The sequence below is a fragment of the Phascolarctos cinereus genome, unplaced genomic scaffold (assembly GCF_003287225.1).
Source record: "Phascolarctos cinereus isolate Bilbo 61053 unplaced genomic scaffold, phaCin_HiC Scaffold_5;HRSCAF=322, whole genome shotgun sequence".
Taxonomy (NCBI): Eukaryota; Metazoa; Chordata; class Mammalia; order Diprotodontia; family Phascolarctidae; genus Phascolarctos; species Phascolarctos cinereus.
Genome location: NW_027555958.1, coordinates 252024527 through 252052381, shown reverse-complemented (window position 1 = coordinate 252052381; position 27855 = coordinate 252024527). Strand labels below are relative to the sequence as shown.

General features: G+C 40.4%; 1 protein-coding gene across 12 annotated transcripts in view; it reads left to right on the top strand.

Annotated features, from left to right (window-relative positions):
- MINK1 (misshapen like kinase 1) overlaps positions 1-27855 on the top strand; it is a 57211-nt gene that overhangs the window by 10355 nt on the left and 19001 nt on the right. For all 12 annotated transcript variants that reach the window (XR_013487122.1, XM_078155595.1, XM_078155596.1 and 9 more), the window contains exons 2-8: positions 18935-19000; positions 21391-21447; positions 21535-21660; positions 26229-26339; positions 26793-26883; positions 27287-27417; positions 27755-27809. Coding sequence is in view for 11 of the 12 variants with exons in the window: in XM_078155595.1 (XP_078011721.1) it covers positions 18935-19000; positions 21391-21447; positions 21535-21660; positions 26229-26339; positions 26793-26883; positions 27287-27417; positions 27755-27809 (637 nt within the window). In the remaining variant the exon portion in view is untranslated. The remainder of the gene's footprint in view (positions 1-18934; positions 19001-21390; positions 21448-21534; positions 21661-26228; positions 26340-26792; positions 26884-27286; positions 27418-27754; positions 27810-27855) is intronic.

The window sequence follows — 27855 nt, the reverse complement described above, 5'->3', positions numbered from 1 at the left end:
TTTCCATTTTAAGAAAGCTTATATAATGGATACTACACATTGTGTTCAGAGGAGTGCATCTTTTCTTTGCTTCCTTGTAGGTTTTCTTTTGTTCTCTGCTGTGCATTTTTTACTTAGTTTTGTTTCCTCCTTACCCCCCTCCTCAAAGAAGGCTACAATTAAGTGTGGGAATATATATATATAGATATACACACATACTTATGTGCACATTTACACACAAACATATATACATACACATACAGAGATATCTGTAATCATATATATACATATACATTCATATACATCTATGTAAGACCATAATCTGCTTGTTTGTCCTTTATTTCTTTGAAGGTGGATCTTCCGTCTTCCTTCCTAAGTCCAAGTCTTTCCATATTTTTCTAAATCCACCAATTCATCATGTCCTGTACCACAGCAATATTCTAGCTTTATACCATCTACTTATTTTAAATAGTCTAAAACAATACTGATTAATATGGCTGTTATATAGTGTAGTTTCCTATTTTTCTCTTTTGATTAAATTTTGTCTTTAGCTTTGTCTGAGATCATAATTACTACCCCTGCTTTTTTTTTACCAAATAAATTCTATTCCTGAATCTTTATATTTGTGTATATCTTATTTTCTATCCTTTCTGACACCTCTGCTTTACTTCTGTCCACTACCTTGCCCTCCTATTACTTAACCTACCCCACCAAGGATCCCTCACATATCCTCTCCCCCCGACCCTAAAATCCCTCTCTTATCCCAAAGCAACTTTGGTAGAGACAGATGTGTCTATAACCTGAGGGATGAACAAGAGAGCAAAAACTGTCTTTTTGTTTTGTTTTTGTTTTTTTTTTCATTCAAAAGGTTTCTTGGAGACTCTGGGGCTTGTGAGTGGCCTTACATGATACCACCTTAGTATCCTTAGCATTCAGTGTAGTGCCTGGCACACATCTGACACTTCATAAATATTTGTTGATTTATTGATTATTTTGTTGTAGAATTTGTGTATCGTATATCTTACAGAAGAACCCAAGTTGTGTCTTTTCACGACTGCTGAGGGGTCATGCCTTAGACTAATAGGAAATAATTCCTCATTTTTGCTCATTAAAGTTTCCATTCCCTGACTGAGTCTTGACCTAAGGTATGACAAAGATACAGGGGTAGGGGGTGGGGAGAATGACACAGATGAAGACCCAGGGGATTTCCAAAGTATATATGATTATAGATTTAGGAGGCCACCAATTTCTTCATCTTAAAATTTAAAAAACTGAGGGCCAGAGAAATTAAATGACTTGCCCAAGGTTGGCAAGGCTGAAACTCTAATTTTAACTCTAAATCTCTTACTCCTTCCACTGCACCATACTGCCAGTATTCCTCATATACTTCAGCTTTAGGGCTCATAATTAGTCTCATATTAACTGATAAAATTTTTTTATTGATATTTTCAGTTTCTTACGTTGCCATAGTATTCAAGGTATCCCTCCTCCTCCTGGGCCGCCATCCCATATGATGTATAGTGTTATTTTAGAGAAGGAAAAAAAAAGTCAGCACAACTGATTGATACATTGAAAAAGTCCAAAAACATGTTCGGTGTATAACACCTGTAGACCTGATAGTAGTTTTTTTTTGACTAGTTCACTTTTCTTTGGGAATAAATACCCTTGAGATGGCTCTGTGTACTTTGTATTACTGTTTGTATCTATCTGTATTTATGTACAACAGAAATATACTGTAGCCTTCTAGGAGAATGTAAACTCAAGGGCAAAAACTATTCCCTTTTCAGTCTTTTTATCCCTACTGCCTAGTACAGTGTCTTTAACATAGTTACTTAATAATTTTTTGTTGAATTGAAGTTGTTTGCTCTTTGTCTAGAAACCACACCAGGGTGCAAGGAGGGAGTTTATTCTTCTCCCCATACCCTCTTGGGAGCCTCACTTTTGAGGTGGGAGAACTTTTCGGGGAAAAGTAGAGCAGAATATGAACTGTTTTTATTTGTTCATTCATTCTTTTTGCACTATCCCAGTGCTTATTCCTAGTGCTTCCAGTGACCCCCTGGGTCACAATCACTCTGAGAATTTCCATGGCCCTAAAAATTCATTACCCTGCAGTCAATCTTAAATGATTAGACTCCCAGAATTTACTAGTTTGGTGAGATGACAGATACATAGTCTGTTCTTGTGCTAGGCATGTTGTTGAAACATTCCCAGCTCAGTAGGATCTGCTTGAGAGGGCTAGCACTCTGCTAGCATAATGCCTTGGGAAAAAGAACAAACAGAAACAAAAACTTCTACACCAAGATGAGGCATTGGTTATTTAACAATTATTTGTTAAGCACTTAATATACAAAACACACTGTTTTGAGATGGAGACTTCCATTTGCCCAAATCTTTTGTTGAATATTCCTAGGTTTAATTATGAGTAGGGCTGATTCAGTCAATCGGTAAGCATTTATTAAGTGCCTACTGTGTTCCAGGCGGTGTGCTAAGGGCTGGGGATACAAAAACAGGCAAAAAACAGTTCCTGCCTTCAAGGAGATCACAATCTAATAAGGAAGACAACATGAAAACAAACATATCACACAAACAAGCTTATCCTCTATATAGAGAGGATAAATAGGAAATAATTAATAGAGAGAAGGCACTAGAATTAAGAGGGATTGGGAAAAGCTTCCTGTAAAAGATGAGATTTTAGTGGAACCTCAAAAAAAACCAAGGAAGCTAGTAGGCAGTTGAGAAGGGAAAACATTCCAGGTGTGGGGAACAGTTAGAGAAAATGCTCGGAGCTGAGAGATGGGGTATCTTTTTTTGTGGAACAGCCAGAAGTACACTGTTGCTGAATTTAGTGTGGGCAGTGCCTCCAAAGAGGCATTTACCCATGGGGATAACTATCCCATGCCCATTACAAATGTCATTTGCTTCCAAAAACCCCACACATCTCATGCAGATGCCTTTTCTGATGATGTATTTCTGTAATATTAATATTTACACTTAAGAGTTCAATATTTCATTATTTCAGAACATCTGTGACTTCATCTGTGGACGTACCTTACACTATACTTCTCTTATTGGTATTGATTATAACCTGTCCACTCCTTAGTAGCCAAACTTGTGGCATAAGCCCCTTTGAAGTTAGTTAGAATGGTCCTTAAAGATCAGACACAGTCTATTGCTGGAACCTTGCTCAGAGTTTTCCTGCTTGGTAGCTTTTGGTACTAGAGCTTGTACTCTGCTAGTAAAGTTTTCAGCAACTTACAGTCATTTATGTGCTATAATGAAGCCTCAGAATAGGAACTTAGTGGAGGTGTTATGTATTCATGTTATCACTTTACATATCCCTCCTACAGCAGACTAAACAGATCCTCCCGTCTCCTGCCACAAAGCAGAATCTGGTATTTAGGCCCATATTATTCCCCTTCCATGCAAACAGGATTGATTTCCCCCCAAATATCCCATTGACTTCTTTGAGAGGCTTGTGTAATTGTTAGGTTGGTTTTTCATTACCAACACATTTTGTTTTGACATAGCAGACAAGTCTAAACAAAACACCAACACAGTCGTTTCCTGAAAACAGTTAAGCTAACCAGTATAGGAGTTATTTCAGCTGGTGGTAGATGGAACTTAAGCAGTTCTGTAATTTGCTATTTGTTTTAAAAGATATGAATATTGTGTGTTAGATTTTACCAGAGTTGTATTGCCATTTTTAATAATGCTTTCACTTACATAGTTGTAGTCAGCATGGATATTTTTCTTTTGGTTTACTCTATCACTTCATATCAGTTTTACCATATTTCTTTGAACTATTATACATGACAGGTACAGTTTCAAAGGTGTTATTTTCTACTCTCCTGAACCAGTTCCAAAGACCCCTTTTCTTGACTCCCAAGAGCATTACATATGGGACATCCTAAGCTTGTGCTCTCTCCTCTCTTTGTGTATTTAAACTAAGATTCTCCCAGGTTTGTTGAGGTGTCTATCTGCAACCAGTAGTAGGTTCAGAGTGTATTAATTACTGATAATGATAGAATATTAGAACTGGTAATGATGATACCTGTATTCTTTTTTACCTCTCACTTCTGTTCTTTTTTTAAAAAAATTATTGAAAAATATTATTGGTGTCTTTTGTTTTTATGTCAGCCATTTCTGGAAATCTAACGCTAACTCTATCCTGCCTTCACATTTTTTTTTTAGCTCTCCATTGTAACAAAGAAAAACAGATGAGCAATAAAGACACGTCATCTGAAAATGTGTACAACATTCTGCCCTAGTAGTTCCCTTACCACTCTTCCATCCCCTACCCCACTTTCCCGCCAAGTGGGAAATCTGTTTCATGATCTGTTCTCTGGAGCCAGTGGGTGGTGGTGGTGGTTGTTGAGTGAAAAAAGGAGCTATTCTTCAATATATGGATGCTCCCTCAGATTCCCATTCTTTACCCCCTCTAAAAGAGCTATAAACATTTTTGTAACATTCTTAGAGTATGTTTTGCTTCATACTTATCTGTCACTTAATCTTCTTGTTTGGTTGTTTTTCAGTAGTGTTCAACATTTGAGGTTTTCTTAGCAAAGGTACTACAGTGGTTTGCCATTTCCTTCTCCAGCTCATTTTTACAAATGAGGAAACTAAGGCAAATTGGGTTAAGTGATTTGCCCAAGGTCACACAGCTAGTATGTGTCTGAGGTCAGGTTTGAACTTGGGAGGTTGAGTTTTTCTGACTCTAGGCCCAGCACCTTGTCTACCCAGCAGCCACTTAATCTGTCCTCCTAATTTCTGTTTCCTTCTGTTTCCCTGTTGAGTGAAATACATTTCTCTGTGGGGGGGTTGGGGGGGGGTACGAGCATGTCCTACCCTGCTTTGACCAGTTCAGTGAAGAGTGAGGTTCAATTGTCAGCTGTCTCTCTACCCCTTCCTCCTTGTTGGTATAGATGTCTACTTGCACATTATATGAGATAACTTTCTCTAATTTCTTTCTCCCCTCCACTTTACAGTATATTCCTCTTCCCCACTCTTTCCATTCTTCTTTTAAGATCTTCAACAAAACCACTCCCAAGCCTTGTCTAATTAGATTCCCTAGACTTCCCTCTTTGAGTCCTGATGATGTTAAAGTTCAGAGGGGACACTTGTGTCCTCTTCTCATATTTGAATATAAGCAATTTATCCTTGTTTAGCCTTTGTCATTGTTAATTCATGTCTCTTTTTGTTTTTCTTAACTCTTGTATTCGAACTGTGAAGCTTCTACTTGGCTCTGGTGTTTTCATCATGAATACTTGGAAGTCTTCTATTTCATTAAAGCCCCATATTTTCCCCTTGTGACATTGTATTCAGTTTTCTAGAGTAAGCTATTCTTGGCTGTAAGTCTGTATCTTTTACCGTCTGGAAATTCCAAGTTCTCTGCTCCTTCATAATGGTGGCTGCTAAATCCTGTGTAATCTTGACTGTGGATCTTCATTACATGAATTCTTTCTGGCTGTTTTCATTATTTTTTTCTTTGACCTAGAATCTCTGGATTTTGACTCTGATGTTCCTAGGAGTTTTCACTTTGGGGTTTCTTTCTGTTTTCTACTTTGCCATCTGTTTCTAAGAGGTCTGGGCAGTTTTCTTTTGAGATTTCTTGAATTAGATGAATTCTGAGTGCAGGTTGAAGGACATTGTTTTTCACTTTATTTTTCTTGCTTTTTTTTGTAACATAGCTAATGTAGAAATGTGTTTTGCATGATTTCACATGCTTATATCATATTGCTTACCTTCACAATGGGTGGGGGAGGAGTTGGAAGGAAGGAAAGAATTAAAACTCAAAATAAAACATTTATAAAGAAGGTTTCTTTTTTAATTTATTTTTAGTTTTCAACAATCACTTCCATAAGCTTTTTTTATTAATTTATTTTAATTTATCAACATTACTTCCATAAGCTTTTGAGTTTTAAATTTTTCTCCACCTTCCTCCCCAATCTGAAATAGACTCTATATATGTATTCCTGTTAAACATATTTTCACATTAGTCATGTTGTAAAGAAGAGTTAGAACCAATAGGAGGAACCACAAGAAAGAAGAAATAAAACAAAACAAGAAAAAAAAGAGCAAATAGTATGCTTCGATCTGCATTCAAACCCCATAGTTCTTTGAGACTTTTGGAGATGTCTTAGATCCTTGCATTGCTGAGAAGACTAGGTCTATCAAAGTTAGTCATCTTACAATGTGGCTGTTACTATGTACAGTGTTCTCCTGGTTCTGCTTACTTCACTCAGCATCAGTCCATACAAGTCTTTCCAGGTTTTTCTGAAGTCTGCTTGCTCATCATTTCTTATAGCATAATAGTATTCCATTACATTCATATACCACAACTTGTTCAGCCATTCCCCAGTTGGTGGGCATCCCCTCAATTTCCAATTCTTTGCCACCACAGAAAGAGCTGCTATAAATATTTTTGTACATGTGTGTCCAAAAAAAGATTTCTTGAACCGTGGTATTTACAGTTTTGTTTTAGTCATGGCTTTCAGGTACTGGAGTAATTCTTGAATTTTTTTCCTCTTCAGTCAGTTTTTCAGCTCAGTTTTTTTGCTATGAGATACCTTACTTTTTTTTAAGTCTCTTAACTTTGTTTTGACATTTATCATCTTGTGGATTCATTGGCTTCTATTTGATCCATTCTAATTTTCAGGGAGTTTGTTGCCTGGGCAAAGTTTTATACTGTTTTGTCAAACTGTAAATTCCCTTTTTAATCCTTCTTCTGTAGCTCTCATTTCTTTTCTACTTTTTCCTCCCTACTATTCTCGTTTCATTTATAAAGGCATTCTAAATTATTTGCCTTTTTTAAAATCTCACTTCATCTCTCCCCAGAATTCTAATTGAATTTCTATCAAGGCTGTAGGGTTTTGTTTTGTCTTTTTGAGACTTTGTTTTGGAGTCATTCTCTGGGTCTTGAGCATCCCTGTCACCATAATAGCTTTTTATGGAGGGATTCTTTTTTTGGTTGCTCAATCTTCCAGCCTACTTCTTGACTACTGACTTTGTGCTAGGGCTAGATTCTTCCCACTTCTAGAATGAATGTCTGGGCTGATAGTACCTGCAAACTTCTAATATAATTCCAAAGTAGTCTGATTCAGGGCAGAGTCTGATTGTTGCTCCTGCTCTGAGCAATGGGCCTGTAGGCATAGCTATTTGGAATTTCAGTAGACTGCTTTTGGATTCAGCCACTATCAGTGAGCTGATTCAGAGTGACGGAACTTTAGGCCTGGGATTCCTCCTCTGGTTACTGTGCTCCAGACTTTAGAACAGGCTAGAAACTGAGACTGCACTCCACTTTTGGGGACGGAGCCATACAGCTGCCTGCTGCTTCTTTTGAGCTTGCTTTCCTCTTGGTGCACAGGGTCCTCACCCTGGGAGTTTCTTTTCTTTTTGGCTTCAGTTTTTTTGGAATACATACCTGTGTGTTCTTTCAAAGGGGTTGAACAATTTTGTATCTTTTCTTGTGTAATTCAAAATCATTTCCCAGGATTGCTGGACCAATTCATAGCTCTGCCAACAGTGTATTAGTGCCCTGCCTCCATTCTTGCTGCTTCAAGTTTGATTTCATTTATTCTTGCGTTCATTAGCATAGTACTATACTACAAAATGTGGGTATAAAAGAACTATAAGATATGATCCCTGCCCTCCAATAGTTTATAGTCCAGTTGGAGTAGAAAAAGAATATGTAGAGCTGAGAAACAGAAGGGGCAGCATTATGCATCTTACTTGTGCAGAGTTGTCTTCCTATTGCCTCCTCTCAGACTGTGAGCTCCTTGAGACTAGGGACTGTCTTTTTGGCTTTTTTTATATCCCCAGTGCTTAGCACAGTGCCTGACACCTTTTAATAAGGGCTTGTTGGTTGACTGACTCTTTTCTTGATTTTTAACATGATTAAAAATAAGAGTGGTGTGGAGGGGTGCATGATGAGCACTCTTTCTTTTTTTAAAATTAATTTATTTTTAGTCTTCAACATTCGCTTTTATAAAATTTTGAGTTCTAAGTTTTCCTTCCTTCCTCCACTTCCCCCTCCCCAAGATGGCATGCAATCTGATATAGGCTATATATGTATGATCATATTAAACATATTTCCACATTAGTCATGTTGTGAAAGAACAATCAGAACAAAAGGGAAAAACCATGAGAAAGAGAAAAACAAAAACAACAACAAAAGAAAAAAACAGTGTGCTTCGATCTGCATTCAGACTCCATGGTTCTTTTTCTGTATGTGGATAGCATTCATTTTCCATCATGAGTCATTTGGAATTGTCTTAGATCATTGCATTGCTCAGAAGAGCTGAGTCTAACCAAGTCAGTCACTGGACAGTGTTGCTGTTGCTATGTACCACTGTACATATTCTTCTGGTTCTGTAAGCACTTTTTCTAGGAATAATGGGGACAGTTTCCTCTTCACCACCCATCCTCTACCTTTTTTCCAGAGCTACTTCCCATTGTGCCAGCCTCCTGATATTAATTTTCTTACCTATTCAAAGCCTCTTTCCTTCCTTCCCTTTTTCCATGCAGATACCTTAAGGAAATGGGATAGAAGAGAATTTAGGGACAGAAGTGAGTGTGGTGCTTAGCAGTTTTGTCATACCCAAAGGGAAGGGATTTTCCCCTGAAGTGTGAAAACCTGTATAGATTTCTACCTTGGTTACCTGGGAAGTTGTCTTCTTTCTTTCACATCATCTCCCTAGGGGTGAGATAAACTACCCTTGACAGGTCTGGGCTGGGTAGTACTTTTGTTCGAACAGGAAACTTAGAATCTGTTTGGGGAGAGAAGGAAGGGCAGGTAAGGTAGACCTGTGAAGTGAACTTTAAAAGTCTCCACTTCTTTGGAGTGGGGAACCATGGTTCTTTGGATGGAGAGAAAAAAGTCAATCGCTTCTGTGTATAGTTAAATAGTAAAGAGAGATCCTGTGGTCATATTCTGGAGTTGTCTCCTCCAGTAGGCTGACATCATACCTTATACTCTTAATCTCCTGGCCAGTTCAGTTCCAGAGCCATGCCAATACCTGCTCCACTATGAGGTATTCCTGAATAGATATAATACTTCTTCCTGCCCCTTTCTGGCCTGAAGTAACTTTATGATTGAAATTAACTTCCCTGCCTCCTCTCATTTGCTCCATCCCTAGATTTATCATTGTTCTTCTGATACTTGAGGTAAGTGAAAGATAGCCACCATGTGTACTATAAAGAAGCAATCCTGACTGCTTTGGAAGACAAGATGCCTGGGTTCTGGACCTGGTTCTATCACTGTCTAACTGTGTGACCTTGGGAAAATCATTTCCCTATTTTCTCCTCTGTAAAAATGTGAGCAGATTAGATGGCCTCTTCTGGCTATGGCATTCTATGGTTCTAATAAGTGAAAAGACTCAATGGGGAAGGGTTAGAATGAGGGCCAGTAGTAACTTTTGAGAAGCTGCTTGAAGGCAAGAAGGGACAAAGGGAATGATATTTGTACTGAGCTCATTTCAGGGGAATCTAGTAGAGGAAAAATGAGATAGGAGACTGAATCTCAGACCTACTCTGGAAAACTTGTGTACTTAACTTTGAAATAATAAGAAGAGATATTTATGTGTTTTCTTTAGAATCTCTCATTTGACTCTCAGAAAAACCCTCTAAGATGGGTATCCCCATTTAGAACATATCATTTCCTTATTTGGGGAAGCTGGGGAAGAATACTGAAGCACAATCACGAAGCATATTAATGAGACCAAATTAATTTAGTACATCCTCCACTAAAATCCTCTACCCATACCTCATGGTGTGATTACCCAGAGTTGTCAAAGGCTATGTCAATAGAGTGCAAGCCTTCAGCAAATTCTACCAGGCTAAAAGGATTTTAAGTATGGACCGAATGATAGACTGTATGTCTATTGTCCTAGGAGGCCTCTGGCTATATTTGGACGGGTTAGCCACAGTGTAAGCTATTTTTCAACCATAACAACTCTCAAAAATCATACACTGTGTTATAGAGTAGCTGTAGTTGGAGGGATGAATACCCACACTGACAAAAGTATAGGTCTTTGAACCAATATAGTATTTACTGAATGTAAATGTTTAGGGAAGGAAAGTAAAGAAATAGAACTAGCTGGGAATTAATCTGGAAGGGCTTTCTAGAATAGGAGAATTTTCATTTGGCCCTTTAAAGGAAGGAAAGGACCCTAGAGTAAGGATATTCCCCCCCTCATTACTCCTCACACTCTGGATTGTGTTAATATTCTTTTCTTTCTGACCTTCATAACTTTTTATTTTGTAAATAGTATTTTATTTTTTCCACTTACGTGTAAAGATAGTTTTCAACATTCACTTTTTATAAGATTCTGAGTTCCAAATTTTTTCTCCCTCCCAGCCCCGCTTCTTAAGACAGCAGGCAATCCAGTATAGGTTCAAGATCGAGAACTCTACCCTATAATTATTGGTGGTGGATGTGCAAGGATAACTGTCTAGGCCAGTAGACGCAGGTTCCTGGGCTGTGTAGTTAAGACTAGAAAGACCAGCTGCATCAGGTGATGCAGTTTTTTATTATAATTTTACTTGGAAATAAAAATGTAAATCTTAACTCTGTATTTTTTGCCTCATGGATACACTGTGTCAATTGATGCAGCTTGATCCTTTAAGGTATTCTTAAATTCCAATCCTTTTATTAACAACAATCTCATTTTGTCTACTTTTTTTCTTCCATTGTTCTTATGGCTCCTATAAACCTTCATTCATTCAAGAAGCCTTCCAGAATCACTTGGAAAAAACATGCTTGCTTCCATTAAGCCTGGCCTGTGTAAATACCATTCAAACTAAAGAGTTACTGTATGCTAGACATTATGTTAAGGCCCGAGATTACAAAGGTCAAGATGGCAAAGACGAAAACGTTCTCAAGGACTTCATATTGTACTGAGAGAAAAAATCATTTACACGTGAAAGTCCATATAAAATACATCTAAAGTAATTTGATGTAGGGCGGTAGGCACTGTTGGAGGGGGAACACATAGGGGAAAAGCCTCACGTAAGAGGTTTGAGCTAAGCTTTAAGGAACCTAAGAATGCTAAGAGATACATGTGAGTGAGAGAAGTGCATTGTAGGCATGAGGCACAGACTGCAGAGGCATGGAGATGGAAGATGAAATGTACTGTGTGAGGAACAGCAAATTGGTCAGTTCGACTGGGACCTCGACTCTATGAAGAGTAGTAACATGAAATAAGTCTGGAAGAGCTCTAAATGCCAAACAGAAGAGTTTGTACTTTATCCCTAGAGGAAAAAGGAATCTCAGAGTTTTTGAGTAGGGGCATGATGGTAAAATCTGTGCTTTAGAACTCCACAGCAGCGTGGTACCTCCCATTTCCACTGAAGAGGCCATTTAGTTTCTCCCTTTCCAGAATAGTATAGTATGTAGGTGTCTAGAACTATAAAAGTTAAAACTTATTTCATTATTAAGGAGCTCTCTCTAAGGGATGAGATATGATCCTTGCCATTGGGGACAAGCTAGGGGTTTCTACACATTCTTAGTCTAACATGGGAGAAGAAAACACTGGTGAGAAAAATATATACAACACATTATAGCATAGACATAAAAATAAATGATATATACCATAAATAGAAATGACAAAATATAAACAATTCAAGACAAAAAATGTTGAATGAATGATATAACTAATAGCAGCTGGGTGAAACTTATCAGTTTGGAGGGGGAGTCAGTATCCAGGAGAGGATGTTTAAAGGTTTGGGCTAGAGGGAGGTACTAAATTAGGAACATTTATTCCTTAGGGCAGGGACAGATGGAAATTCCATAAGAAAACACATATATAGGATTAGAAATCTAAAATTGGATCAGAAGTCATCTAGTCCAACCTCATTTACGGATGAGGAAACTGAGGCCCAGCAAAGTAAAGTGGTGGCCCAAGGTCTGAGAAAAGTAATAAGTATCAGCAGTGGGTGTTGAATCTAGGCCTTCTAAATCCTGTGCAGGGCACTGCTTTTACCAGTATTTGCGCCATGACCCTACTTTCTAGCATTTTTTATCCTGAGCAATTAGGGAAAGTTCTTCCTCATGTCTCATCTATATCCTTCCTGCTATGATATCAGTTCCTTTTTTCTGGATTAGTCCTTGGCAGATACAGAAAACATCATCTTCAAACTTAGGAAGGCCTAGAGGGGCCTTTCCTTTAGAGGGGAAAGGAAGATTGACGTGATTTCATTGGTACATGGAAATTCTAGATGAGTAAACCCCCTTCTACCATTGCAGGTCAGCACCTTCTCTGCAACTTGTCTTAGAGAGTAGCATAGAGCACTGAAAAGTTAAGTGACTTGCCCAGGCTCACACCATATGTGTCAGAAGTGGGATTTGAGCTCTGGTCTTCCAGGTTCTGGAGCTTCTAATACATCTATTATACCATGCTGTAGTCTGTGGGGTCAGGAAGAGTCAGACACGACTACACAAGAAAAATACTATGCAGTCCTCTTCAACACAGACTTTAAAGGTCTAAAATTTAATAGTACGCCTGACATGTGGGAAGAATAATCCTCCTTCACTTTGTACCGCCATAGTCTCTGAGAAGAGGAAGAAGAATATTAGGCTTATAGCTTAGCTTGTTTCTCCCATAGGGCATTATCCCATTTCTAAGTCCAAACACCCCTCTGGCTCTAGTTCCAGGCACCCTGGCTTCTGAGGGCTTTGATTGGCTCTACCAACCTACCTGCAGTCCTGGCTCTGAGGCCTCCATGGCTCAAACTTTTAATCCCATGGGTTTCACCTCTGGCACCTGAAACTGAGAAGGACAGATAACTAGAACAGAAACACACTTCTCTTCTCCACCCCACCCTCTCCCCCCTACCCTCAGCCCATTTCTTGGACCAGTAAAATGGTATCTTAATACTCTAGATGAAGCAGAAAAGAGAGCTGCAGAAAGAGAACTCTGCAGACTACCTGCTTGGTCTTGCCAATTTCAAAGATGAAGATAGCCAGTCAAAGGAGGCTACCCCATCATGTGCCCCATGTGGTTGGGATAGCAGTGGGCTACATGTGAGGCAAACTGGGCATCCTCAAAAGGCCTCCTCAAGGGTGTCTCCATGTTAGCATTGAGCATGCCTAGGGAAGGCTGGGGTACTGATTTCCCAGTTTGAAATTTGTTGTCCTCAGAACATAGGCAAGGGTGCTTTTTTTAAAAAATAATTTTTACACAGTTTTCGTCCCAAATTCAGAATTGTTCTCTGTGGTCTTGAGTCATGATGTCCTTTCACTTATATTCTCAATGCTATAGAGTAAAGTCTCAAAGCAGCCAATGTTACATCATCATATGCAGTCCCACATGTGCAGAAAAAAATCACAATTATCTCTAAATGCAACATTTTGGGGATTTGCAGAACAAGGAACATTTCACAGAGTTTCCTAAATAAGCCAACAAAATAAAAAGCATTTTGTAAATTTTATGAAATATCTTTGCTTGCTTATCCTTACAGGGTCTTTCTCAATCCACATGCTAAAGAAAGAGCAAAGACTAGCTTCTGCTAAGAACAGAAACCTGGTCCACACTGAGCTTTCCAAGCTACATGGATCTCCCCCTGCAAGGATTTGGGACCTGGGGTCAACTTGGCATTGTCCCTTTCTCAAATGAGAACTGTCTTGGGTGGAAACCCTTCCATTAATTCTCTCGATGCATAAGGCCATCCACCTAGGGTCTGCACAAAAAGTGTCCTTTTCTACACAGGGCACACTAAAATTCTTGCTCTAGCATAAGCGATCACTGTAGAGGTCCAGGCCATTTCCTTCCTTATCCCAAAAGGCATCTGAAATTTCCCCCCATAGATGCTTGCTACTGCCAGGGCAAACTAAATGGAATTGTAAACTCACCCATCAGGACAAGTAGATTTAGTTAAAGAAGTAGCAAAGAATCTCAGCTCCCTATAGATTCTAGGCACAGATATTCTCACTTCAGAAGTTTATGGAGACAGCTAGATGGCGCAGTGGATAGAGCACTGGCCCTGGAGTCAGGAGGACCTGAGTTCAAATGCGGCCTCAGACACATAACACTCACTAGCTGTGTGACTGTGGGCAAGTCACTTAACCCCAATACCTAGCTACCAAAAAAGAAAGTCTCAAAAAAGAAGTTTATGGCATTTTGCTTTCACCAAAGGTAAGCAATAGAAATCTGCTTAAATGCGAAAAGAACAATATGAAAATTTCTACTAGACAGAGCAATCTAGTGATTCCAAATTTATCACAGATAACTTAATACCTATATTTATACAGGACTCAATAATATAGAACATATTATTATGTATACCTATCCTTGTTTGTCATTCAATCATATCTGATTCTTTGTGACCTCCTGGACCATAGTACTCCAGGCCCTTCTACCTTCCACTGTGTCTGTCTGTCTGTCTGTCTCTCTCTCTCTCTCTCTCTCTCTCTCTCTCTCTCTCTCTCTCTCTCTCTCTCTTTTTTTTTGGTTAGGCAATGGGGTTAAGTGACTTGCCCAGAGTCACACAGCTAGAAAGTGTTATGTGTCTGAGGCTGGATTTGAACTCAGATCCTCCTGACTCCAGGGCCGGTGCTGCCCCCACTGTCTCTCAAAGTCTGTCCAAGTTCATGTTTGTGTTTCCATGATATTATCTGTCCATCTCATCCCCTGCCATCCTCTTTTCCTTTTGCCTTCAGTCTTTCCCAATTCCCTTTTCCAGTGAGTCTTGTCTTCTAATTATGTGGCCAAAGTATTTCAGCTTTAGCTTTGGTATTTGACCCTCCAGTGTATAGCCTGAATTAATTTCTTTAAGTATTGACTGCTCTGATCACTTTGCTGTCCAAAAGTCTTCTCCAGCACTACAATTTGAAAGTGTTGATTCTTCGGTGCTCAGCTTTTCTTACAATGCAACTCTCACAATCATACATTCCTACTGGAAAAACCATTGCTTTGGCTATATGGATTTTTGTCAGCAAGATGATGTCGCTGCTTTTTAGTATACTGTCCAGATTTTCCATAGCTTTCCTTCCAAGGAGCAAGTGTCTTTTAATTTCATGGCTGCAGTTGCCATCTACAGTGATCTTTGAGCCCAAGAATATAATATCTGATGCTGTTTCCATTACTTCTCCCTCTTTCAACAAATGAAAAATTTTGAAAATCACACCAATGAACTTGTGAGGGAACACTCACCAGGGGGGAAAAATCAACTGTATATTTATAGCCTAGAAAAAGTTGCCAAATTTCTCTAGGATTACACAGTCTAGGGTATCTCAGAATTCAAAAGTACCAAGCATAGAATCTAGAAATTCCTGCAAAAGCAAAGGACCCAATTTATTCCAGAAGAGGCTTTACCACCCTTACCCTCACTGCCTGAAGGCCAGGTAGGTTAGATTTCACTCCTCCTCCAGGGTTCTCTGGTTCCATTAAGGGGATTGAGGGTTGTCTAAGCTCTCTGCAAATAGCTTCAGCCCCTTCTGATAGTATTCCTTCAAGTGCATTTGGGCTTCCTAGCACCTGAGTTCAATTTAACCCCAATAATCATGTTGGCTTTGACAGAGGAATATTTACATATTAGCTTTGACAAAGGAATAAGATCACCATGGCTTAAACCCCAACTGCCATGGAGATACTCCCCCATACATGGGAGGAATAGTTCTTTCTCCTTGTACCACCTCAGTCTCTGGTGAGAAGAAGATTCATAGTTTAGTTCAGTTCCTGTAGAGCACAGTTCTTAGTCCAAAATCCCCCTAGGGTTTGAGTCTCAGACATTGGTTTCTCAGGGCTTCCATGGCAGGGTGGCTGGCTGCACCATCCCACCTGCAGTCTTGGCTCAGACAATCATGACTCTTCTGTTCCCACTGGGGATCACCTAGTACATGAAACTGACACAAACAACACAGAACAGCAACAAACATATCCCCCAGCCCCAGTCTGTTTCTCAGAATTACGGTAAAAGAAAGGCAGCAAAAAAGAAAAGTCCTTCCCCTCTCACTGATTCAGTTTATGGAGTCCTTGCTTTAGGTGAACTGGGATCTTCACCCTCTGGATGAAGCAGAAAAGAAAGCCTGGTATCAAAAAAGCTCACCTTGTCTTTCAAAAGGGTCAGGACTCTGCCTACCAGTTTCCATGGCCTTTATGGTTTTCTCCAGTGTCCCTTCCCACCCCAGGACAAAATCCCTTATGTCTTCTGTCCCCCAGAGCTTTCTTCAACAGGCTTCCATATGAAGTGGACCTCACAGGATACATCACCATGTGCCTAGAACTTGAACAATCTGATCTCATTCTTCCTTTAGGAGGGATTGCCCCTCAATGGTCCTTATACTCTCCTCATTCCAGTGATTCAAAAGCCTTCCCACTGCTGCTTTGTAAACTTCATTCCTCATCTCCAGTTGATCTCCAATTGCCCATTCCCTTAACTTTCATCTATCGAAACCCTACCCTGGTCCTCCCATGTCCCACTTTAGATCTGCCTGCCTTTTCCACTGTGTCCTCCAGAACCCCTGCTTCATAATTAACAAATTTCCTTTCTTATTAAATCTCTTCCTTTCTCATATTCATCCTTCCATCTTCTAACATTCAGAACTGAGAGTTTGCTGATAACCCTGCTTTCCCCACTACCATTTCTCAATAATGGTTGTACTTTCCCTCATAGCCCACAATTTGATGGGATGTGTGTCTGTGGGAGAGATGCTGTGAAGGTAGAATTGATAGGATTTGGCAACAGATTGGTTGTAGGCAGTGAAAGAGTGAAAAGTCGAGGATGACACTGAGTTTTCAAGCCTGGATCAGTCTGAAAGCTGGTGACACCCTTGGCAGGAATAGGAGAATTAGGAGGGGAGGAGATAATGAATTTGGGTTTAGATATGATACATTGGCACAGTGGATAGAGCATTGGGCTTGGAATCAGGAAGACATCTTCATGAGGTCAAATCTGGCTTCAGACAGCTGTGTGACCTTGGGCATGTCCCTTAACTCTGTTTGTCTCAGTTCCTCTTCTATAAAATGATCTGGAGAAGGAAATAGCAAATTGTTCCAGTATCTTTTGCCAAGAAAACCCCAAAATGGGGTCACAGAGAGTGGTACACTACTGAACAGCAATAGCATTTAAGATATTTTGGGGACCTTCAGTTCAAGATATCTATGAGCCATTTGGAAATGACTTTAGAGTAGCCCAAGCTCACGATATCAGCATTGTCTTTAACTACTCCTGCTCCCTCACACTAGATCCTGAATCTTGCAGTTTGTGACATTTCCTGAATATGTCCTTTTCTCTCTATTCATATATCCCCTTTGTTCTGCATCATCTTTTGTTGGACAGTAATCCTGATTTGTCTCCCTGCCCATCTCCCCTTTCCCTTCTCCAGGATCTGCCTCTGCCTTTACACAGGCTGGCCCCTGGATTCGGAGGGCACCACCTTCCCCTTTGGCTTCATGGACTCCCTTACTTCTCTCAAGACTCAGCTCAACACCAACTTCTACAGGAAACCTTTCTTGATTTTCACCCCTTTCTCAGTAGCCTTTCTCCCCAGCTGCCTTGTATAGGTTTGTGTGCATATGTCATCTTCCTTCATAGAGGGACAGCTCCTTGCGATTAAAGAAAATTTCACTTTTTGTCACAATATCCCCATCACCTAGTTCAGTACCTGGCATGTAGAAGGCACTTAATAAATGCTTGTTATCTCATTTGATCCTTTCAGGACAATTCTGAGAGGTAGGTGCTTTGTCCATTTTGCAGATGAAGAAACTGAGGCTGAAAAAAGTTAAGTAACTTGCCATGGTTTTAATCTTTGTTACAAGTAAAGGCTTATTGGATAGGAAAGAGAGAAGTCATAGACTGAAAATTAATGTGATATAAACACAGAATGCATCATTAACACTTGTGTTGTTATTGATATTGTTTTAGAAAAGACTGCTAAGGGATATTCTCAACATTTCTGTCTTCTTAAATCACACAAGGGCACTGGGGTAGTTTTCAGAGCAGCATAGGAGAATCACTAATCACCAGTAGTTCCTATATTCCATTAGCCCTTGGATAAATTCATTTCAATTTGTTGTTGTTGTTGTTGTTGTTATTTTAGGCAATGGGGTTAAGTGACTTGCCCAGGGTCACACAGCTAGTAAGTCTTATGTGTCTGAGGCTAGATTTGAACTCAGGTCCTCCTGAATCCAGGGCCGGTGCTCTATCTACCGCGCCAGCTAGCTGCCCCAAATCATTTCAATTTTGAAAAATACTTATTAAGTGCCTTCTTTGTGCCAGACATTGTGCTAAGGGTTGGGGGTACAAAGATGAAAATTATATAGCCAGTCATAGTCCTTGGCTTCATAGTGCTTACATTCCAACTTGGGTACAACAAAGATACAACCCATACACAGATAAGTATAATACAACATAGAGCATGATTAGGATAAAGGAGACATACTAGACAATGTGTTCTGCAAAAATATGAAGTTATCTTCAGCTGGGAGAATCAGGAATGGCTTCACAGAAGAGATTATACTTGAGCTGAGGAATGGAATCATTTTAATAAAGAGGAGAGTACATTCTAGGCAAAGGAGAATGGCCTGTGAGGATACATACAGGTGGAGGATGGCATGTTCATTGTGCAAAACTGAAGCCCAGTTTAGCTAGATTATAGTATTTGAAAGGGAATAATACTAAATAAGGCTGGAAAGATAAAGGTAGGCTGAAGCCAGATTGTGGCAGACTCTAAATGCCAGATTCTAAGAAGTTTGTGTTTTCTCCTAAAGTCAGTAAGAGACTATTGATTGTTTTTGAGTTAAAAAAAAAAAGTAGCATGGTCAGACCCATCCAGACCCAGATGATTATTCTGGCAGCTGCGTATTGTCCCCTCCCTCCACCCCACCAACTCTGGGAATTGTCAGTCTCATGCCCAGATTGGACATACTTTCAGCTTTACGCAACCTTAAACCTTAATCTATGTACCTTTAGTTCTAATATTTCTTTCTGTCTTCCTCCTCCCATTCCCCTGCTCCTCCAGGATCCTGCAGGGATCTTTGAGCTGGTAGAAGTGGTCGGCAATGGGACCTATGGACAAGTGTATAAGGTAAGACTTTAGAGTACTCTTCAGAAAAACTGTAAAGAAAATGGGACCTTTTCCTAAAGACTTGAGAAAATTGATGTGTAAAACACATGAATTGGAGGGGCTTGGGAAAAGGAAGAACGGTGGGGATCAGAGGAAAAAAAGAAAAGAGACTGGGGAAAGGGGACAGCTTTTTGCTGGCCTCTCTCCTCAGATAAGGTTAGTACAGATCCTGTACTGACATATATTGGAAACAGGCCTGGAAGTGGGCAGGTTGTGCCATGATGGAAAAGAGAGCAAATCCAGAACTAGAACTGGGGAGGAGAGGGATGTGTTCACAAGAGCTGGATGGGACCTTAGAGATCATCTAACCCAATCCTCTTATTTTAGAGATAAGGAAACTCTGAGGCCCAGAGAGGAAACAGTTATTGTGTTTGGAAGTGAAGATTGGGGGGTGGGGGTGGGTGTGTGCACGTGCGCATACGTGCATGCGCTCAGAATTTGTTTTAGGTTTGATTCTCTACATAAGTTACTTTAATTCCTCCCACAGAAACGGTGTTTTTATAGACTGATATCTCCATTATTCATATAATAATGGACACAAGAGAGACCAATGAGAGTAGATAGCTCCCTGTAAACACATTTTCACTAAGAAAAATAACTGGAATCCAACATTCTGCCTCCCTAACATAAAAGATAGCATATCAGTTTAATTGAGGAATAACATGGTAGAGGAGAAAGCTGTTATTGTTGTTGTTTGTCCTTTGTTCTTAAAGTGGACCATACATCAGGGAGGCGATGACGTGACATACAAGTGAATTGGATTTAAGTGAGGCAGGGCTGTGTAAAGTCACCAGCCTCACTTTCTCCTCCAGAGCCATCTGGGTCCAGTGGCAAGATATAGATCAGATAGACTGGAGATGGCCCTGCATATGAAGTAGGAAACCTTGGCCTTTTTAAGCTAAAGTCTTTAACAGGTCTCATTTTGACTGAGGTAATACCCATTCAGTGATTTAGGTTAGGTAAGAAATGAGGCAGAGAATGGCCTCTTTTACCTAGTCCAAAAAAAAAAATCAATCTAGGAGAGGAAGACCCTCAGGATTTCTGGCCAAAACAGAAACAATTGCTATTTGCATTCACTCTGAGCTGATCAGAGTCCAAACAGTGACCAAGTGGCGCTTGGCCTGGGACCCGTTGTTGGTCAGTCGATGAGAGCCAGAGTGATTTGGGTTTAAGGCATGATCCTTCAGAAAAAAAAAAGATCTAGCCCGTATCGTGGACTTGAACTCAGAAGACCTGATTTTGAGTTCTGACTCTACCGTTTACTAGTTGTGTCACCTAGAAGATGTTTTCATTTTCACCTCTCCGAGTTTTAGTTTTCACATTCACCAAACTGGGGATGCCACCAGTGGTGCTTATAGAGACTGTGATGTCATGTGGGGAAGGAAGTTCTGGATCTGAGAGTATGCGTTTTTGGATCATCTGGGACCACCTACATCTCTCCTGCACCTCTCTCCCCATACGTATATATCATATTTTCCTTGTAGGTTTAAGGAGGTGTGCACACACCCCTTCCCAAAAGTTCTTTTTTGTTGCTATAGAAATAGAATTTCTATATTCTCCCTACTGCTGTGTGCTAGGGTCTTAAATCATGGCTGAGAGTAAAAATAACCTGTGGGACTAGCAGTTCTTGTGTCTAGGCCTGTGAGGGCTGTCTCACTCTGCTTTCCTCTTTGGGAAGCTTCAGACACTCAGTTTCCCCTGCAAGAGCCGTGGAAGGTTTACTTCAGGATGCTTGGCTGGAGGCAAGGCAAGGGGAGCAGGAAGAATGGTGGGACCCCATCTATAAAGGCAGCAGTGTCTTTCCTTGGTATCTTTATCTGTGTCCCTTTTGTCATTTCTAGAGCATTTCAGCTCTGCCTTTTGTTCTTGTCCCCACTCCAACAATAAAAGTTTGGAAAGATGTCTCACAGACTAGGCTAGAGAGAGGGATGCAGGAAACAAGTCAAGGCCTTACACATGGTCTTGCTGCAGTGGAGTAGAAAGCATTTGGACAGCAACAGAAGAGGGTGAGGCACGATGCCCTTTACCTCCCCTGCATATTGTCCCTCTCAGCTTCCTACATCTTGAGGCATAGGGTCTTGTTCGTTCCTCTACCTCAGACGTCGCATTATTCCAAAAGGTAAGTGTCCTCATACTTCTTTTACCTGAAGTTGAAGAAAGGAGCCTCACATCTACCGTTTCTTGTCCCATTTATAACTAGTAATTAGATGATAATACCTTTTCTTTCAAAACTAAGTGACCCATATGGGAATCAGCTGCATAACCTTAACTATTAGCTTTGTGCTAATAGTCAACCTTGACCCTAACCCTCTAAGTAATACCTAGATCATTCATGTTTCTTTGTCCCCCAGGGTCGTCATGTGAAGACAGGGCAGCTGGCTGCCATCAAGGTCATGGATGTCACAGAGGTAAAGAGGTCAGGATAGTGGGGGGGAGGGGGTGGGGGAGGGAAATTGGAGAAAACTCTAGCATTCATTTTCTTTTACTTCAATTAGGATGAAGAGGAAGAGATCAAACAAGAAATCAATATGCTGAAAAAATATTCCCACCACCGCAACATTGCAACATACTATGGAGCCTTTGTCAAAAAAAGCCCCCCTGGAAATGATGACCAGCTCTGGGTAAGCCAAACCCCCAAACCAAACTCTTCAGACCACACTTCTGAACACACTTTTTCTATACCAAGCTAAGTGAAAGAATCTGGAGTCTATTCTTTTCTCCCCATCACTCAGCTCAGCTAGTTTTTCCCTTCTCCAAAACCAGATACTGTATATGGTCTGTGGAACATCCTGGAATTATATTTAGTACATGGATTATATTGTTTTTGGTCTTTGTTTTGGTATGTGTGTGTCTTTCTAACTATTATAAGCTCTTGAAGGACTGAGTATCACCTACTTGGGTCTCAGTCTCAGTTCTTCTGATTACCAGAATGTGCCTCCAGACACTTTGTTTTCCTAGGGCTTCAGTTTCTTCACTTTAAAATGAAGAGTTGTCTCCCTACGGTCCCTTTGAGCACAATGATTTGAGGTTAGGGGCTTTTTAATTTGCATCATTCTTAATTCAGTTCAGCAAATGTCTGTTAGTTACCTACTGCACAAAGAGTCCCATTCTGGGTGGCTGGGAGAGAAGAAGCACATACAGCTATCCCTGTAGTATGTAACATATGCCAGGGAGGTTGGTCCTGGCTTGTATGCCTGGGGAAAGGCTGCCTCAAAGAGCCAGCTTTTGCATCTTACCTTAGAGAATGGGTAAGGGTTCTGGAGTGGGGAAGGAAACCAAGAGAGCTAGAAGCCTTCAAGGCCACCTGGTTTGGAGCCCTTAATTTATAAGAAAACCAAGGTCCAGAGAGCTGAGTGACTTGTCTAAGGTCACAGAGGTACAAGGAACAGTCAGGATTTAAATTCAAGTCTTAGGACTCCACATTCACCATGGTTTCCACTCACATTCCAAGCATATGGAATAGCATGAACAAAAACCCTGAAGCAGAAAAGCATAGAATGTGTTTGGGGGAGAGCTAGTAATCCCATTTAGCTGAAATATGTAGTACAGAAGATGGAGGTAGTATGAGATAGAAAGGTCAAGTGGTTCCTATTGGACATTACTAGCAAATGAACTGTAGTAAGCAGTCCTACAGTACACTCTGTAGTAAGCAGTAACATGACAAGATCTATACTTCTAAGTATGCAGTAGGTACACTAATGGGAATTTGATAAACACTAATTAACAATCTTTGCAAAGTAAAAAGACTCTGAAGGGGAAGGGGCAGGGTCATCCCCCATCCATCTTCCATTTTAGCAGAAAGGACTTAAACAAAATTCCCATTGTTTTACCTTCCCTGATCCACCCCCACCACACCCGTTTCCGGCACTATCATAAAGTAGTTACATTCTAATAATTGGCACAACTGGGATTTGGGACCCAAGTATAGTGATACTCAGCTCTTTTAAGAGTTTATAATATCATTCAGAATATTCATAAGAGGCCTTTGGCTAACTCTTCTTTTTTTTTTTTCTTTTTTGGTGAGGCTGTCAGGATTAAATGACTTGCCCAGGGTCACACAGCCTAGTAAGTGTCAAGTGTCTGAGGCTGGATTTGAATTCAGGTCCTCCTGACTCCAAGGCAGGAGCTCTATCCATCTAGCTGCCCCTGGCCTACTCATCTTGCCTAAACCAAGTCACAGCTCTCCAGTCCTTGTGGAGGGGAGGCAAGGAGAAGAGGTGATCATACTAAGAGATTCAGAGTTTTGTTTTCCCTTGTCTGGTAGGCCCTGCCATCTTTTGTCAAATATTTGATCAGTTGTATATCTTTTCCTTGTGTAAGATTTGCTCTTTGTTGTCAAGGAGAAGATAAAGCATAAAGATGATTAGTTAGTTTAGACAGTACATGTAATAAATGTTCATTACCTAAATGCTATAAGAGTTCCCAGAAGGAAGAAATTAATGTAGGCAGGAGAAGCAGAACTTGACATTGAACTTCATTTGATGCTCTTTTCTGGCATATTATAGAGCATGAACCTAGAATGTATCCAGAAGTTTAGATGTTGAACAAATATTTATTAAATACTTTATTAAACACCTTCAAGGTATTCTTATAGATACTGGTGATGCAAAGGAGTGAATGAATGTGAGAGACTGTGGAAGTGGAATCAATTCTGATTACCTAAAAGTGAAATGTTTTTGCACAAACCAATCCAGTGCAGGTAAGACTAGAAGGGAAACAATTAACTGGGGAACATCTTTGCATCAGGTTTCTCTGATAAAGTTCTCATATCCAAAACGTGTAAAGAACTGATTCAAGAATATGAGCCATTCTCTACCTGATAAGTGCTCAAAGTCTATGAACAAGCAGTTCTCAAGGGAAGAAACTGTATCTATGCTCCAAGTTATTAATATTTGGTGAGGCAGTTGGGGTTAAGTGACTTGCCTCTCAGAATCACACAGCTAGTGTTATATGTTTGAGGCTGGATTTGAACGCAGGTCCTCCTGACTGCAGGGCCAGTGCTCTACTTTGCCACCTAGCTGCCCTCAAGTTATTAATAAAGAATTGCAAATTAAAGTAACTTTGAGGGTCCACCTCATAGCTATCAGATTGGCAAAGCCAACAAGAAGAGAGAGGCTTTGGGAAATCAGGCACAGTGATGCACTATTGGTGGAAGTGCATTATAGTCAAGCTATTTTGGAATCAGTTTGGAATTGTACCCTAGAAGTTTTTTTTTTATATTGGAAAAGTTCATGTTTATTGTTACACATATAAACAGCAAAACATGACATACCTAATAGAAAGATGTTACTATACTATATGTCTAATATTACTATGTACATCATAATAAACAGCAAAGTAAAAAAACCCTAGAAGTTAATTAAACTGTGCGTGCTCTTTGGCCCAGCTATTCCATTGAATATATCCCTATATCCCAAAGAGGTAAAACAAAGAGGAAAAGGTCCTATATTCATAAAAATATTTATAGTAGCCCTTTTTGTAGTGTCAAAGAACTGGAAACTAAGGAATTACTCATAAGTTGGAGAATGGCTAAAGTTATGGAATATGAATGTAGTGAAATACTATGGGTTCTAAAAAATGAAGGGACAGCTTTGAAGAAACCTAAGAGGACTTGTATGAACTGTGAAATGAGCAGTACTAAGAGCACAATAAAATCAGTATTGTTTAAAAAAAAAAAGAATTCTTAAAGATTTAAGAATCTGAGTACTGTAATGATCAACCATGATTCCAGAAGACTGATGAAGAATACTGCCCACCTCCTGACAAAGAGATGACAGACTAATATGAGAAAATAAGAAATAATACATTTTGATCACTGTGAGAATTTGTTTTGTTTGATGGTGCTTATATAATAACGGTTTTGTATTTATTCTTTTTTCTAATGGAGAAGATGTGGGAGGGTGAAAAATAAATGCTTGATAATTTTTTTTTTAAATTATAACATTTTTTTAAAATCCTGTGGCTCTTGGAAAGAGAGATGAACTCCCTGCCTGCCATCAAGTCCTTTCTACCTTATTCCTAGGGGGAAATTCCCAGAGCTCATTTTATCCCTTTCTTACTTTTAATCTACAACCTCTACGCCTTAGATCTCACACTTTGGTTGCATCTTGTTTAATGCATTTGCCATTTTGTATTATATGATCTGTGTATATATCATATTCCTCTACTAGTCTTTATGCTCCACAAGCACAGGAACTGTGTTTGACCTTTTATCTTCCCTGATGCAGGGCTCTGCACTGCACAGGTGTTTATTGAATTGTGTTGGATGAGTTAAGACTGGTTAACTCAAGAGGTTAGAATATAGTGCTAATAGCGCAGGAGTCATTGATTCCATTGCTGCACTGGCTGTTGTATTTAGGGACTTCTGCTAGGAGCAGTAAGTGAAGTTGCCAAGAGACTTGATGTCAGAAGAAACTAACTAACAATTAGAACTATCCAAGAGTCGAATGACCTGTCTGTCAGAGTAGTCAGTTTCCCTCCCAGGAGGGGTTCAAGTAGAGGCTGGATGGCAATTCAGTGAATGGTATCAAAGTCAGGTAGAAATGGATCCCTCCAGGTCCAGTATTGACTTGTGACTTTCTAATCACAAATTAACAAACATTATCTGTGTTTTACTGTAGTCTTATTTACTTTGTTAAACATTTCCCAGTTACATTTTAATCTGATTTGAGGGGCATTTGACACCTCTGTTATAGAGGATATTCCTGCTCAGTTCTAGGCCTCCAAGATCTCTATGATTATGAATTAACGGTCCTTCCTCTGGCTGAATATATTGAAATTTCTCTTAGGATAGATATTCCTTGACTCACTGACTTATTTGTTTCCCATTTAGTTGAAACAATTTGCTATTATTTAGGCCTGTTCTATGCCATCATTTTCCAGTTGAATTTCTTGCCTCTGGACTCAGATTGTCTAGTTGCTCTCCCTAATTGTTTTCTCACCTTCTTCCTCTCCCTGTCCTCTAGTCCTTTCTTTCCTGATCCCAAGAAACTGCTCAATAGATTGCTGCTGGCACAGAGCTCCCCGTATTACCTGATGATGGTCTCCAACCCAGGTTATCATCTAGCCCCAAGACCTGAGTAGGGTCTAGAGTGGCTAACTGAGCCTTGTGTCCTTCCCTGATTGTTAAAGGAGAGGATCTACCTGATTAATGACTCATCCTTCTGCTTGCTCCTTCCTGGGTCTGTAGCTGGTTATGGAGTTCTGTGGTGCTGGTTCTGTGACAGATCTGGTGAAGAACACTAAAGGAAATGCTCTGAAGGAAGATTGTATCGCCTACATTTGCAGGGAGATCCTCAGGGTGAGAGACAGTGCCCTCCCTTTCTTTTTCCCCCCACAACCTATCTACTATCCCAGTCTATACTTCCCTTTCCCTGAGCACCTCTGTGGGCAGGGTTCTAGAATAAGCACTAAGAAGGGGGGGTTCCTATTCTGGTGAGAGAGAGACGGCTCCTCTACCCAAGGGGTCATCCCATTCTTTTCCAGAGTTCCAGCTCTGCTGTACTTCTAACCTGCCAACTACAAGTGACATAAAAGTGTTTTCCTGTCCCAGCATCCCCGTCCCCCCCATATTTCCCACAAGTTTGGCTTAATTGTCATTCTCTAAGGTAGAGAATATCCAGCCTGTACACTCAGTTCTACCTAAGCTTGTCTTCTCGCTGTTTACTTTACCACCTGCTGTCTGCTCAGTCCCTCTCCTTCCTTGGCCCTCACCAGCACCAAAAGCTCACTTTTCCCCCTCTACCCTCTCCAGGGGCTGGCCCACCTCCATGCCCACAAAGTGATCCATCGAGATATCAAAGGCCAAAATGTGCTGCTGACAGAGAATGCGGAGGTTAAGCTAGGTATGGAAATCTCTCCTGAGGCAGGTGGTAGATGTCCTTCCCTCGTCTTAGGACAGGCTAGTAGGATAGTTCCTTTCTTATTTGAAGAAGAATCATAAAGTCTTCCTCTTCCTCCTCTGTTCTGAGGCAAACCATCAATGTCCTTTAGAAGCCCAGGCCCTCTACTCTTTCTTCTTTACATCTTCCCTTTACTACCAATGTCTGTTCTTCCATTTGAAGAAGTTGGACATAATGAGTAATCCTTTCAGCCAAAGCTGTTTCATGTCCCCCTCCCCAATGTTTTCCTAGATACCCCAGAGCCTCTCCTTAGAAAGCAGATAAAGTGTAGAGTACAGTATTTAAGACAAGGTCAGGCACACAGGATGTTGTATTACAGTTACTCCCTCTCCTTACCTCTTCCTAGTGGACTTTGGGGTGAGTGCCCAGCTGGATCGAACAGTGGGCAGGCGGAATACATTCATTGGTACCCCCTACTGGATGGCCCCAGAGGTTATCGCCTGTGATGAGAATCCTGATGCCACCTATGACTACAGGGTACTAGCTGGAGGCCTTAGGGAAAAGAATAAACTGAAGGGTGGGGGCGGTAGCCGGGAGAGGGGAATAATGGGACTGGAATTGAGAAGAGAACTATTGAGGTCGGTGGCGATTGGGCGGATTGGGTGGGATTGGACAGACTGAGGTACAGGACTTATGGAGAGAGGAAAGAGAATATAGATTGGAGAAGAGAGTGGGTCAAGAAATGAATGGTAGTAAGGTTGAAAAGAGGGGCCCTAGAAATAAATAAATGTGCAAAGACCTAAAAATACGTGTGTCAAGGTGGGGGGATGTCACAGAATAGGAAGCCTTCATAATTTTGGCCTTTCCTTTGCAGAGTGACATATGGTCTCTAGGAATCACAGCTATTGAGATGGCAGAAGGAGCCCCCCGTGAGTAATGGGGTTGGAAGTAGGGGCAGGGCAGTAGCTAGTGGGA